The sequence below is a fragment of the Maylandia zebra genome, linkage group LG18 (assembly GCF_041146795.1).
Source record: "Maylandia zebra isolate NMK-2024a linkage group LG18, Mzebra_GT3a, whole genome shotgun sequence".
NCBI lineage: Eukaryota > Metazoa > Chordata > Actinopteri > Cichliformes > Cichlidae > Maylandia > Maylandia zebra.
The window spans coordinates 16,616,967-16,632,286 of NC_135184.1; the positions used below are offsets into that span (position 1 = coordinate 16,616,967).

The window sequence follows — 15,320 nt, forward strand, 5'->3', positions numbered from 1 at the left end:
TTTGTAGACACAAAGGACATGAAGCATGTTTGCGTTGACTGCTGTTGGCTGTGTAAACTCATTTGGGCTTTAGACAGTAGAAATTGCGGCAGAGGAAGTGCAATAGGCTATTCGAATAACTGTTACTTTGAGTGCTACACTGATTTGGTTGTTGCTCAGTTTTACGTATCATTATGTGTGTGAATGTGTGTGTGACTGGGTGAATGACTGAATGTAGTGTGAAGCGCTTTGGGGTCCTTAGGGACTAGAAAAGCGCTATACAAATGCAGGCCATTTACCATTTATTTACCATTATTATTATTATTATTATTATTATTATTATTATTATTATTATTATATGGTTGATTTGATTTATTTTGATTTATTATTAATTAATATTTTATTGAATTTTTATTGGAAAAACACCACCAGTCCAGTGTAAATACAAACCACATGAGGCAGAAATAGCATCAGCACGACAGTAGAGCAGTGGGGAGATGTGAACCAAACTAAAGAAGAGAGAAAGGGAGAAAAAAAAGGGTGGCGGTGGTGGTTTATCTATGTGGGACTTAAGGATAGGATCCCAGTGTCCATCTAACTCTAAGTTTTAATTTGATCATTTTATTTTTGAAAAGGTATGGATCCCACTTCAGGTGAAATCTCTCCATTTTATTCAGTAGCCTGTATGAGGGGTGATGGATTACCCAGAATGATCATCTTGGCGAATAATCTTGGCGAAAAGGGAATAACCGACCTCAGTCCAAAAATTTGGGGTTTTAGGACAACTCCAAATCATATGTGCCCACCCTAGTCTGACATCCCTGTATAATCTATGTGCTCAGCGGTAAATTCGGTGTAGTAATTTGAATTGGGTTAGTCTTGTTCTAAGTTCCCTGGACATGGATTTGATTTGATACAACACATGCAGAAGAGCTGCTTCTTGGACAGAGTGATGTTCTGGCTATAAGCAGTGAGCGTGATTCATGTAACTGGGCTAAAACTTGCATAATAACTAATACTTAACAGGTAACAGTTAACAGTTAGCAACAGAGTGGGCCCATTAAGTATTTCCCACTTTAGCTATTTTCATCCACTTTCAATGGCAACAATGCGGACTTGTCAATGTGAGTCAGTGTGGGTCCCAGAGGTCCTCATCTCAGCGCTCCCTTGTGAGTCAGTGACCCCATTTCACTCATGGCAGGAAAATTAATAATGAGGAGCTCCGACCTCATGGGAACTCTGAGAGACTGAAAGTCACAAGTGTTGGGGTGCATACAGTCACACGCAGCGTATGCCACTGCTCATGTCCATATTGTGCAACCCTTGGGCCCATGCATGTATACAGGTGCAGACAGATGTTTCACTCGCAAGAAAACTGGCAATGATCCGCTCAGGTCAAGTTGTGTTAGTTTAAGTTATGTTAATATTCTGCATTTAAACCACTAAGTTTAAAATCACTGATTTGAAGGAAAAAATGGTTTAATATTAATATTTTAGAGCCAACTACACACTGTTTTTACAGTTGGTACATCTGTGATTTTTCTTATTTATTTTTAACTTATCAGTTCTATGGATAACAAATCAAGCTGACTGATACTGGATTTTTGAAACAGTATCTATTACAAAGCATGTTTGCTGCAACATGTGCAGCAAAGTATCTCTCATAGGTTGTATTATTATACGGTCTTTACCTTACAATAAAAAAGCACACTGAGGCCAATGTTGCTGTGATTTGGCACTATATAAATTGAATTAAATAGGACAATATGACACCGACCATATTATGTGCCAACTTTTGTCTAGTCTGACTCTAAAAAAAATCTCATGACAAATTTCATAACTCTTTTTTTGTCTAACTAAGACTTCAAAAAGAAAGTATTTAATGTCACAAGAGACAAAGAAAAACAGCAAATCATCATTGCTTGTACGTGTAAATAATTTCTATTTTGCTGTTGATCTGCTAACTTCTTTTAAATAAGTTCAGTTTGAAAACACCTTCAAACACGGGATTTAAGCCTTCAGTACCTTCCATTATCATTTATTTGTACATTTATCCTCTAAGTATAAAGGTGAAATTCATAATGGATGAGAGTGACTTAAATGTAACATTATTTTCATATTAGATACATATCACCTCTTATCAGAGCTGACGTTAATGATCATTTAGAAAATGATTGCTCTCTGAAGTTCAACGTGATAACCTCACAGGGGTCCGCATCGGTCCAAAACTGCTTTGCAGTCAAATAAAACAGAAAATTCAAACTTTAGAAAAGCAGGAAGCATGAGTGACCTACTTTCTTGAAGAATGTCCTAAATGATTAAGCGATTATCAAACTTGATGTTGAGTCATTTTCTGTTGATTGCAGATGAATGTTGGATTGCTTCTGGCTTCATTTGGAAAAGCTCGCTCATTAAAACCTCACAATGAATTGAATTAGCCTAAAACTGAGCAGTCTGAGGAGCAACCTTTCTTTAGGTGCTAGCAGATGATGTTTGAACACGCGTGTTTGTCATACAAAGACAATGTGTAACGCGTGCTGTGTCGTCCGCTGCGGCGTCGGCTGTTGTTGGCAGTGAAAGGAGCCGCGGGAACTTCTGCCTGTAGTTTGTGCAGTAGACCACTCAGGCCAAGGTGACTTCACAGTGCTCTCATTCCCTCCCTAACCTGATCGCTTTCTCTTCATGAAAAGCACTTTTAAAAGCAGGTTGCCATGGTTACCGCAATCTCTCTAACAGATTGCTTCCAATACCAGAGAATATGAACCATGCCATTATTCATCTGTCATTTAATCATCCTCATACATCCGTCTAGATTTTTTTATTTTATTTATTTTACCTTCCACTGAACCACTGAACCTTTAAAACATTCGCTACGATGTTTCCAATAATTGCTGCGTGTGTGAAAAACTGTGATTGCCGTCAGTGTATTCAAGCTGTAAACTCCAGGAGAACTTAACTTGTCTTGTGTCATCAGCTTTATCTGTTTTTATGTGGCGTCTTTGTCCTTGCACTGTGCAGAAAAAAACTTTCCTTAACTTAGCGGCCTTTACACCATTTGAGTACATGATCCTGGCCACCATCACCGCTAACTGTGTTGTCCTGGCCTTGGAGCAGCACCTCCCCGGAGAGGATAAGACCCCCATGGCAAAGAGACTGGTGAGGACAAAATCTGCTGTCACGACACACACACACACACACACACACACACACACACACACACACACACACACACAAATGTACAAAATGTATATAAAAGATGTACACAGCCATCATGCTCTCACCCACTAGCTTGTAAAATCCCATTTTATGCCTTAAGCTGAACATTTCTGGCTGTTGCCGTTTGGGTGTTTTGACACCATACATCATAAAAACACGGGCAGCTCTGAAAAAAACAAAATTACAAGTTAGCCATGTTCTAAAGCTCTAAATTATGTTGGCCTTGTTTAGGACTGCCACATGGATTGTGTAGCCAGCTAGCTGTGATTATACTGTGTAGACTGGTGCTAAGGGCGCTGCAGTGATCTCCTGAATAACAAGGGTCACTATATTGCCAAAACCTCCACATGGGCTCTGGTATAGGAGTAGAAGAAGTTGAAATCTGAAACAAAAAAACTGCAATTTTTCTTCCATAAAGTCTCATCTTTTCAAGCTTTTCCAACATGTTTCTGTATAATCTGGAAGTCCCAGAGCCCATGTAGTGATATGTTATTGAAATGGAAGTAACAGCTAGCATGACTGTGTCATCAACATGGACATGGTGGCTGTACTACCTTTGCCAGGTAAGAAAAGTTAATAACTGGAGCACCAGTTTAGCTTACAAGTTAACCAGGTGACCACATTTTGCAAGGATGAATACAGCGATGGAGTTCACTACATCTAATAATATAGGTTAAAAAAAAGTGATGTAGTAAATTAAATGAGATGTAAGGCCAATCACTTGTAGATTTCTTTTTAGCAACCAGAGTTACTGCCCCCTGCTGGTCAGTAGCAATAAATACCAGTATAAGGAACTTCCACACTGACTTTACTTTTCAGGTGTCCATCTTTTATATACAGTCTGTGACAAGAAACAAAGCTGAGTGATTGTCACCATGAGAATATGTTTAGGTTTCAATAATGATGTAAAGATTTATAATATCAATGAAAAGAACATCCCTTTGAGTTAAGAGCACACAATTAGCTGCAAGCAGATTAACCATTTGCCAGTTGAGATTATTAGATTTTAATAAGGAGGCAGTGAGGAGTTACAGGGTGGCTAAAGTGACATAACTGAGTGAATTAGAATATGTTAGACATTTACATCAAATTCTTTAGACATAATTGGATCTCTGAGAAGTGGGTGATGTTTTACTGTGCAGTGTGAGCCGTAGAGCTTTTCCACTTCATCCACACCTTCCTCACTGAGATTATTACTTTAGGAGCAGGAGGCGGAGGAAGAAAACAGTTTTTGGAAATGGTAATTAAGGTTTCACCAAACACACTTCCCCCACTTCACTCCCCTCTCCCACGTTCTTCTTAAGTCAAGGAAGTTTAATTTCAATTGTTTCCATTCACTCTAAGGCACGAGGTACAAAAAAAGCATTGTTAAATATCTTATTGTTCATTCTTCTGTCTGTCTAAGCAAGTGCAGTCTGTATATTTGTCTATTTGAAAGTGTAAAATGACTTTTCTGAAGACCCTGCTGACCTATATATGCATGTCATTCCCGCAGGAGAAGACTGAGCCATACTTTATTGGGATATTCTGCTTCGAGGCAGGGATCAAGCTGGTGGCACTTGGTTTTGTTTTCCATAAAGGCTCCTATCTAAGGAATGGCTGGAACGTCATGGACTTCATAGTCGTGCTCAGTGGGTGAGTAACATCAGTTGGTCTCCTTGACGACCTGAATTTTCAACAAAGTGAGAAGTCTTTGTCTCAAACATTGTCAAGTTATTACTTGCCAAACATACTGGAGAAATCTGTTTTTGGAGGAGGAAGAAATATCACTTCTGAACATCGCCATAAACTCTCTGACTGGGAGCCAATCAGATCTGAGCAAAGCAGGGAATTTGAGAAGCAGCCGAAGTTTCTGCCTGTGTTCCCATCTTCTTTTGAAAATGGTTAAAACAGAATTTAACAATCCCGTAGGTTTATGTAGTTAATGTAACCAGATTTCAGTATTTTAGTTTTTCTTTCTGTCATCTTGGCTTAAAATACTACATCACGCACAAGACTCTTCTGCTGCAGCTGTTGAGAAGAGACCAATCATGGGGTAGCAAATGAATTATTTTTGATGGTACAGCTGCGATTGGAGCGTGAAATTGAAAACATTTAACCCATAATATGACATTAAACTCACATTCAGTATATGAACTGTAACAATAAGACCACCTTAATATGGCTCGTCCCTAAAAAAAACTACTTCCATCTGTGAGGCATAGACACTGGACTCTTATGGGTGTCCGCTGGTGTCTGGCACTAGCACACTGGCAACACATAATTTGGGTGCATCCCAAACAGGCGCGATCAGATTGAAATTCTAAGATTTTGAAGGTTGGTTCAAAGTCATCCTCCTCGTCATGTTCATAGAGTCAGAACAGGTTTCTTGAGTAGGTTTTCCATGCTGGGGAACACTGTCCTGCTTGGAGGTGCTGAGAGCTGTAAGAGCTGTCTTGGTGCAGTTTTGGTAATATGTGCAAGGTTGTGATGACGTCCCCAAAAAACCTTCACTTCATAGCTGAATGATCGGTGTTATTCACCTGTTAGTGCTTTGAATCTTGCAGCTGATTGGCGTAAAGACTGCAGATGGAGTTGTTTCAGCACTGTCGTGTTTAGTTTGCACCTGTCCTGATTTAATTCCACTTGGGGTTAACGATAAGGTAGTTTTTTTATATACAAGGCTTCTATCTTTTACTTTCTACGAAAAAAACAGAGATTTTTGGCTATTTCTTTTAAGATTAACTGGAAAGTTTTATGCGATCGAAGTTGAAGAAGTGAAAGTCAGTGTGAGTTAAGATCTGCCTGTTAAAAGGGAGTTTTTCCTTCCCACTGTCGCCAAGTGCTTGCTCGTAGGAGGTCGTCTGATTGTTGAGTTTTTCACTGTATTATTGTTGGGTCTGACAATAGAAAGCACCTTGAGGTGACTGTTGTTGTGATTTGGTGCTATTAAGAGTAAGTCGCATAACATTATAAAATAGATAAAGTAACATGGCTTTAACATCTGGAAACAGGGGTGCCTGATATGACTACTTTAGACTTCTTGATTTGATCAGTCTATTGAAAATAAAACCACAAAGTTTACAGCACACCGGCTCGATCGATTAAAACACAGCATAAGAACATTTTATGGAGATCTTTTTTGGGGTGGACTTCCCTTTAGTCTTTGGATTCATACTCCATTTTCAAGCTTCCTGCAGTCTTTTTTCTTCTCCTGTTTGTCTGTCTGGATACTTACCAATCATTTTTCAAGTCTGCCATGAAGGACTCATGTAAATAATAACATTAATGAAGTTGCCAGTAAGTGATTTCATTGATCTAGTTTGAGTGTTTCTCCAGCACCTAGTTACATATGGACATTTCAGGACCTCTCGATATCAGGATTATAATCTTACTATAATAAACCAACTCCTCCTACTTGATCAGGAGGTGAGCAACAAAAATTGGCACACAGGTACATCCAGTGGGAAAAATTATAGTTCACTGGGGGTAGCATGTTGTTAGTCCGTTAGCAGCCTGTGGGCAGCTTCGGACTTGCCTGTCTAACCACAGTGAGCGTCTTTTGTCAGGGGTCAAAGTCAAAAATATGTGGTACAATCTGTCTGTGTGCTACTTTTCCTTGTGTTATTGTTGATACATCAGGCAGCTGCGGAGAAGTTACAACAAACAAAGAGCTAAATGGATACCAGGTGTTCAAAGAAATGAAAAGTGCAGCCACTGTATGTACTTTGTTTTTCCCTTCCTGCTCTGGACCACTTGTCAGCAGATCAGCTTCTGACTGTCGCATAGCATCTTCCATGTCGAACAATTTGCAGTTATGATTTTGGAGAACTAGTAGTTGAACAATAAATACCTCCCCGAATGGACACTACCACTGTACTGTAAACTAATCATTAATTAATTGGTTCTTTTGCTTACCTTTAAAATCTAACTTTGGGAGCTGCTCTTTCCACATCGCCAGCTGTTACTTTAGCCATCGTTGATTGAAGTCGCTTAATGCAACTGAATCGTCTGTGGTCGCCACTGCCTGTGTGGACACCTGTTAAGAATAAAAACCACAACATAAATGCCATTTCAATCTACAATTGCATATTGACAAAAGTGTTATTTACACCAGCTAAAGCCCTTTTCCTTACTAGGCTAAGCTAGGAGTTATCTAAACAGAGACTAAAATATTCTTTTGTTATCGTTCACATTGTCTAACAGTCCTAACTGTACATACTGTACATGCTAACTACCTGTTCCACTAGCTTTAGAAGGTATTATATTACCTTGCCATTAGCAATAGCGCTGAGCAGCAAAAGCTCTGACTTGTAGCGGGAATTAGGTTTAATGTGCAGGAGTCGATGCCTTAGTAAGTACTCTAATGCCATGTTTGCAATTAACATGTATTGTGTTTAGCTAACTGACAGTGATTTAAGATCAGAAGTTGTGGTTATGGGGCAGCGCGGTGGCACGGTGGTTAGCACTGTTGCCGCACAGCAAGAAGGTCCTGAGTTCAATTCCACCATCAGGCCGGGGTCTTTCTGTGTGGAGTTTGCATGTTCTCCCCGTGTTTGCGTGGGTTCCCTCCGGGTACTCCGGCTTCCTCCCACCGTCCAAAGACATGCAGCTTGTGGGGATAGGTTAATTGGATAATCCAAATTGTCACTAGGTGTGAATGTGTGAATGAAAGTGAGTGCGAATGGTTGTCTGTCCCTGTGTGTTAGCCCTGCGACAGACTGGCGACCTGTCCAGGATGTACCCCGCCTCTCGCCCTATGACAACTGGGATAGGCTCCAGCGCCCCCCGCGACCCTGAAAAGGATAAGCGGAAGCGAATGGATGGATGGAAGTTGTGGTTATGTGCCTGATGATGGTTAGTTTAGCTAGTTCACTAGCTAAATGCTTACCAATGCTAATATAGTATTTATAGCATCTAGCCACCCCATCCCCTTCTTCCACCTATAACTTTACATTTTAAAATTTTGCTTGGCGCTACCAGGTTGGGAAATTTTCTAATTTTTTCTGTGTGTGTTTCTATGTGTGCGTTTGACTAGGTTTTAATCACAAATCACAGCTTTTAGTGACAGAGTAAATTTTTACTTACAGGCGCTGGCTGCTGAAGCAGAAGATTGATTTCAGACACCTATTGTCGAGTTATGTTGGCGCTTTCATGTAGTTGTTTCTGTTTATGTCAACATTTATTAATACCTTAAGCTGAAAGGCTTTAAATCCCACCGTGCTGCAAGCCTGGGTGACATACAGTAAGGAATGGTCGACCGCTGGGCTGGTCTTCGATTGTTGTTGATATATTTGTTTTTCCTAAGCACGTACATCTTTATACTCCATAGATCCGCAGGAAAACATAACACAAAGAAAAGTGTGTGTTTCCACTGCACAGTCAGGCTCTGCAGTCAGGAATAGGTGGGTGGATAAGTGGATTGGCAGTTGTGTCTAAAACCTGCTTTGGTTCGCCCCCAGGACCTCTGTGAATTAAATGTGAATGTAGCGCCGGAGATGTTATGCAAAAGCAGAGAAGGAGTGGATGGATGGAGAAGAAAGGAGACAGAAAACAAGCGGTAGAAAAAGGAAGATAAAAAGAAGAAAGACTGTAGAAAAACACCAAGAGTCTTAATTTGTTCCCTATAAAACTGGCTTTAGTGAATTAATCATGCGGGAGTTGCCCATTGTTATTGCTGGTATGCTGTTTATGGTTAAGTGTACATTATTTTACATTCAGGGAAGATTGCTGTTGGCATGTTGACATCTCATTTCAATCTGACACCCACATATTTTTTTTCCTCTGTGTTTCTTATTTCTCTCTCTCTGCCTCTTACATAAAAGGGACATCAGCATCACGTTTACAGACCAGTTAAGGCCGGCATAAATGCTCAACAGCTGTGTTGCTGACTTAGTTTCACAGAATTTGCAAGGTCAAAGCGTTCAATCGGTTTAAATAATTCATCCTGAGCGGTACTGATTGCTTTCAAATTCTCTCGTTAGGCATCTGTAAGAGTTTGCAACAAATTATACAGGGAGTGCAGAATTATTGGGCAAATGAGTATTTTGTCCACATCATCCTCTTCATGCATGTTGTCTTACTCCAAGCTGTATAGGCTCGAAAGCCTACTACCAATTAAGCATATTAGGTGATGTGCATCTCTGTAATGAGAAGGGGTGTGGTCTAATGACATCAACACCCTATATCAGGTGTGCATAATTATTAGGCAACGTCCTTTCCTTTGGCAAAATGGGTCAAAAGAAGGACTTGACAGGCTCAGAAAAGTCAAAAATAGTGAGATATCTTGCAGAGGGATGCAGCAGTCTAAAAATTGCAAAGCTTCTGAAGCGTGATCATCGAACAATCAAGCGTTTCATTCAAAATAGTCAACAGGGTCGCAAGAAGCGTGTGGAAAAACCAAGGTGCAAAATAACTGCCCATGAACTGAGAAAAGTCAAGCGTGCAGCTGCCAAGATGCCACTTGCCACCAGTTTGGCCATATTTCAGAGCTGCAACATCACTGGAGTGCACAAAAGCACAAGGTGTGCAATACTCAGAGACATGGCCAAGGTAAGAAAGGCTGAAAGACGACCACCACTGAACAAGACACACAAGCTGAAACGTCAAGACTGGGCCAAGAAATATCTCAAGACTGGTTTTTCTAAGGTTTTATGGACTGATGAAATGAGAGCGAGTCTTGATGGGCCAGATGGATGGGCCTGTGGCTGGATTGGTAAAGGGCAGAGAGGGCCTTATTCAAGCAGTGGTACAGGAAGACGTCTGCATCCTTCAAGAAAAACATGATTTTCATGCAGGACAATGCTCCATCACACGCGTCCAAGTACTCCACAGCGTGGCTGGCAAGAAAGGGTATAAAAGAAGAAAAACTAATGACATGGCCACCTTGTTCACCTGATCTGAACCCCATCGAGAACCTGTGGTCCATCATCAAATGTGAGATTTACAAGGAGGGAAAACAGTACACCTCTCTGAACAGTGTCTGGGAGGCTGTGGTTGCTGCTGCACGCAATGTTGATGGTGAACAGATCAAAACACTGACAGAATCCATGGATGGCAGGCTTTTGAGTGTCCTTGCAAAGAAAGGTGGCTATATTGGTCGCTGATTTGTTTTTGTTTTGTTTTTGAATGTCAGAAATGTATATTTGTGAATGTGGAGATGTTATATTGGTTTCACTGGTAAAAATAAATAATTGAAATGGGTATATATTTGTTTTTTGTTAAGTTGCCTAATAATTATGCACAGTAATAGTCACCTGCACACACAGATATCCCCCTAAAATAGCTAAAACTAAAAACAAACTAAAAACTACTTCCAAAAACATTCAGCTTTGATATTAATGAGTTTTTTGGGTTCATTGAGAACATGGTTGTTGTTCAAGAATAACATTATTCCTCAAAAATACAACTTGCCTAATAATTCTGCACTCCCTGTATGCTTTAACTTTTTCATTAAGAGACTGTCTGGCTAAAAGAAACAAAGCGCTATCTGACTCAGGAGCTAAAAACATATTTTTCTGTTAGTGGAGTATGGCAGAACCAGGGATTATCTGTTATAGGACATCACAGGCATGCAGGATAGTCTAGAACTTAAACCTTAAAGCACTAACTTATAGCACTGAGCTAAACATGCTTGGACGAAGTCTAAAAAGGATGTAATTATGTAGCTGCCAAGCAGGTTTCACAAATTCAGAACCTTCAAACAGCTACAGAAACCATACCAGCAGCACAATTCACGTCTCTGTTGTCTCTTCACACGTCTCTTCAGTATTTACCAGTTATCGTTGCAGCAGAAAAGGGTGACCACAGCTGCATTTTATTTTATTTTGTAGGTTATCACTTGAAGCTCCAGTGGAGTTTGTGTACTGTTCAGAGAGGTTATCACTACCAAACCCAACTATAGTCAGCCTGTTCTGTACCTAATATCACAGAATTATTGTTTAAATCTGAAAAGATGTCTTAAACACAGAGAGCTCTGAAAAACAATTGGTGATTCATCTTTAACCTGTTGTACTTTTCCTTATTTTCTGTCAAAGATATACTGTTAAAGCCGTGGATGTTCATATAAACATGGCCAAAGTTTCAAGTATTGTAGTTAAGAAATCCCTATGACTTCAGAGTGCTTTAAATATCTTGTTCAGTAAGTTTTTTTTTTCTAATCTTGGCTCTGTATGATGTCACTGAGAGGAGATATTTCTAATATGGTCATCTCATGTACACAGTTTTGACTGTGAACCCCAACCTGCTGTTCAAACCTTCTGTTTGTGTGGGGCAACCACTCAGAAGAAAGTTGGTTTAAACAGACAGTTTTCTGACAGTGGATGAACACAGGGACTACCCATCACCCAGTCAATCGCACAAAGCAACTTTAATAGAATCCAAGAATAAAAATATGGAGCTGATAGAGTCCCCTTTTACTGTAAAGTATGAAATATGTAAAAAGTATTTCCAGAACCTACTTTTATTTTATACAGTGATAATTATATAACTATAACACACCAGAGTGTGTGATTGTGTGTGTGAATGGGTGGATGACTGGTTGTGTAAAGCGCTTTGGGGTCCTTAGGGACTAGAAAAGCGCTATACAAATACAGGCCATTTACCATAATTAATCAATCTGGATGAAACCTACTATAGAAACTGCCTGGGGTACCAGGATTATCAGTATCTATAATGCTCATTGGAATTATTTCTATGACACTGAAATCATTACAAATTATATATATTATGTGTAATAGATGATTTCAAAACAAAAAGTGACATTACATGTATGTAGGGAAGGTTTTTGCCAGTTTTTGTAATTCACTGAGCTTCACTGTACTGTTGTTTCATACCAGGTCTGAGCACTGCATGAATGTGACCATACAAAGGATATTGTCGGGGTTAAAGGATTTATTTCATAGTGTTCTAAAGCGTAGTTTGCAGGGATTAGTGTTTCGCCTGTTGCTTTGTATCTGTCAGATGGACAGTAGCAAACAGTCCTGGCTGTGATTGTGTAGGTAAACTTCTTGTGTCTTTCCCTTCTCATTATGTGTTAACCAGAAATATCCTCTGTATCTACTGGTTAAATGGTGTCAGTTCAAAGTTGAGGACGAGCAATTTTATTGCTAGTCATCGCTACAAGTCCCTGGTGTTGCATGGTGTCTGGTTTCCCCCTTAGAGAGAACTAACGTATACGTGGGAAAAACTTGTCTCTCTAGAATGAGCTGCATAACCTGTTGAATGTTTGAAAAATAAAATAAAATCAGAGGGAGTGGAATGACAAGAAGCGATGTTGCCAGACTTTTGACTGACGTTAGGCACGGTTGGCACAACACACCAGAATCTCCGGCTGAACTGCGGGCTCTCAGCAGCATTGTGGGTAAAGTGAGTCAGACTAAATTATAGAAGCACAATGCTGAGTCAGTGGAGTTCTCATTTACTTAAGTACTGTACAATTTTGAAGATAGTTGTATTTCACTTTCATTTTATGCTGTTTATTAGCACTCATTCTTCTACTCCACTAGACTGCAATTCACAGAACTTTGTTGTTTTGGGGTTTTTTTTCTGCTTGTTGTTCTCCCATTAATGGGCTTATAACCGTGAAGCCGTATTGTGTGATGCCACCGACTGCTGGGTTGGAAAATGCCAGCTCAACCTCGACCAGCACGTGCAATAAAATAATCAGAAACCAGTCACAGGGGTTCTTGTGCAGAACGAGACGTTTCCTTGTGATGCGTTTAGCAAATTTAGCTGAGTTTTAAAGAGGATCTGCATTCCTCCCCCGACACTGTTAAAGAGCAACAACAACAGACTGAGGAGTGATGTCTGGTTAAGAGTTTCTGTATGATCTCACCTGTGCAATCACTGATTGGACATGTCGAGTTACTTTTAAGAATGTGGCATTTTGGGTAGTTTTTGAGAACTTCCTGATTGATGTTAAGCTTTCAAATCATGTCACTTACAGTGTGTTCAAAGTTGTCAGTGTACTTTGTGCAGCTAACAGATCTTCTGTGTTACCAAATCCAGTTGTGGCTGGAATTGGTAACAGACGACCTGGTTTCCTGCCACCTATCTGACACATTTTCTGATGGTACATATGCCGCCCCCCTCACTCGCACACACTCCGACGCTCTGGCTCTGGTGCCACAGCACAAGTAAGTCAGACTTAAAAGAAAACACACATGTGTCATAGAGGCCCACTGGGAATATAATCGAGGCCACTGGGCCAGCGCTGGCGGCATTCATTTCATTTCATATTAATGCATTGCTAGAAGCAAATCTGCTGGGACACTGAGCTCAATTAAAATCCCTAATCTGAGCAAAGAGTGTGTAGCAAAAAAAGGACAACAGCTAGAATAACTTACCCACAATCCAATTTAAATCACTGGGATTCCTAAAATGGTCAATTATATCCTGCAGCAAACAGATTGGCACAGGTGGACGCGATGCTTTGATTAGCAGTGAAATGACTCTCAGATGAGTTAGGCGTGTGTGTGTGTGTGTGTGCATGTGTGTGCTTATTACTCTATTTCTGAGGTCACAGGTACAAATTGTTGCCAGTGAACCTGTTGCCCTCCTGTTGGTAGATTAGTTCTGACAACTCCCTCGTCAGTCATAATGATATTGATCCCAGCTGTGCCTGCACTCATACCTCTGCGAGTGTGACACTTTGCTAAAATTGTTGCTCTTTAGACAGGATGAATAATACAGCTGGGTGGGAGTTGGGAGTGATTCATTATGCCATCTGGCACAGAGACAGACACACGGGAGTGAGACAAGTCATACATACATTTAGCGTCTCTCCCCCATCAACCATTTTCTGCACACTATCGCTGCTCAACTCTCATCAAGCACAGTGAGCGCAGTGATGCGTGGAGCTAAAAGATTTAGATTTTATAAGAAGCTCAAGAAACCATTTGCTATTATTTGATTTATTTATTATTTGATTTACAGGAAAGGGCCACAAAGGTGAAATAATAATCTGGAGGTAAGGGTTAAAATGGGTTAGGCTGGTGTGAGCTGTTTCTAGAAATTTACACCAAAGGATGCTCATTGCAAAGTGACATTACGAGAAGTACTGGAATAAAATTCACACATCTAACATCAAATTAATGAGGTTTTGAAGAACATTTCATAATGATACAGCAGTACTGTCCTGGTAAAATAGAGATGTGTGACCATAATGTACTTCATCATATTTATGAAAACCAAACATAGCACATCATCACAAACACCTCATAGCAACTGCGAGGCACGGTGGGGAGTGATGATGATTTGGGGTTGTTTTGCAGTCACAGGGTCTGGGCATCTTCACTGAGTCGACCATGAACTCTTCTGTATACAAAGTATTCTAAAGTCAGATGTGTCTGACGGCTAAAGCTTGACCAAATAAGATCACACAACAGGACAATGATCCCAAACACAGCAGCAAATCTACAACAGAACAGCTGAAGGAGCCAGCCCAGACCTCAATCTGAGTGAAACGCAGTGGTGCAACTTTAACAGAGCTGCACATGAACAAATAGCTACAAACCTCAATGAGCTGAAGCAAAATGCCTCCACAGCCATGTGGGAGACCTATAAAGTCACACTTCAAGCAGAATGTGGTTCTACAAACTACTGAATCATGGGGGGGTACTTTTCACACACTATGTTGTTCACATGTTGTTCTTCACCTCAGGTTCTATTTACATTATTCAGGGATAGTTTTATTACATCATATTATCTAAAATCTTAGAGCTGACAGAGAGTATACTGTTTTTACTATCTTAATGTTTAAAAAAGGCAATCGGTGCATTTTTGCAAAAGTTTCAAATCGTGGCTCATTCACTGAAGGGGCCTCCTGGTGCTACAATGACTAGATGGGGCATTTGTTGTTCTCTAGAGTTGTGTTTGAGAGGTTTTTTCGAGCAGCTTCGGTTTATTCACTCACTGTTATAAGGGTGATATCCACTCTCTAAAGCACAGATTTGATTAGGCAGAAACATGATTGTTAACATTTGGTGACGTTTTGTCAAATCTCACTCTGGGCTGGTGACGAGGAAAAGGAGACTTATCGTCTGTTATCCTTCTGACCAAATCTGATGGTAGCTTTTCAAGTACAGTATCGAACAGTAGCTGAGGGATTAGGGGGTAAACTTACAAGTAGTAGACGTACCAATGAC

At 40.2% G+C, this 15,320-nt stretch overlaps 1 protein-coding gene across 7 annotated transcripts in view; it reads left to right on the forward strand.

Moving 5' to 3' along the window:
• Positions 1-15,320, forward strand: part of cacna1eb (calcium channel, voltage-dependent, R type, alpha 1E subunit b) — a 73,653-nt gene that overhangs the window by 11,791 nt on the left and 46,542 nt on the right. For all 7 annotated transcript variants that reach the window (XM_076876612.1, XM_076876611.1, XM_076876615.1 and 4 more), the window contains 2 exons: positions 3,029-3,135; positions 4,691-4,830. In XM_076876612.1, the coding sequence (XP_076732727.1) occupies positions 3,029-3,135; positions 4,691-4,830 (247 nt within the window). The remainder of the gene's footprint in view (positions 1-3,028; positions 3,136-4,690; positions 4,831-15,320) is intronic.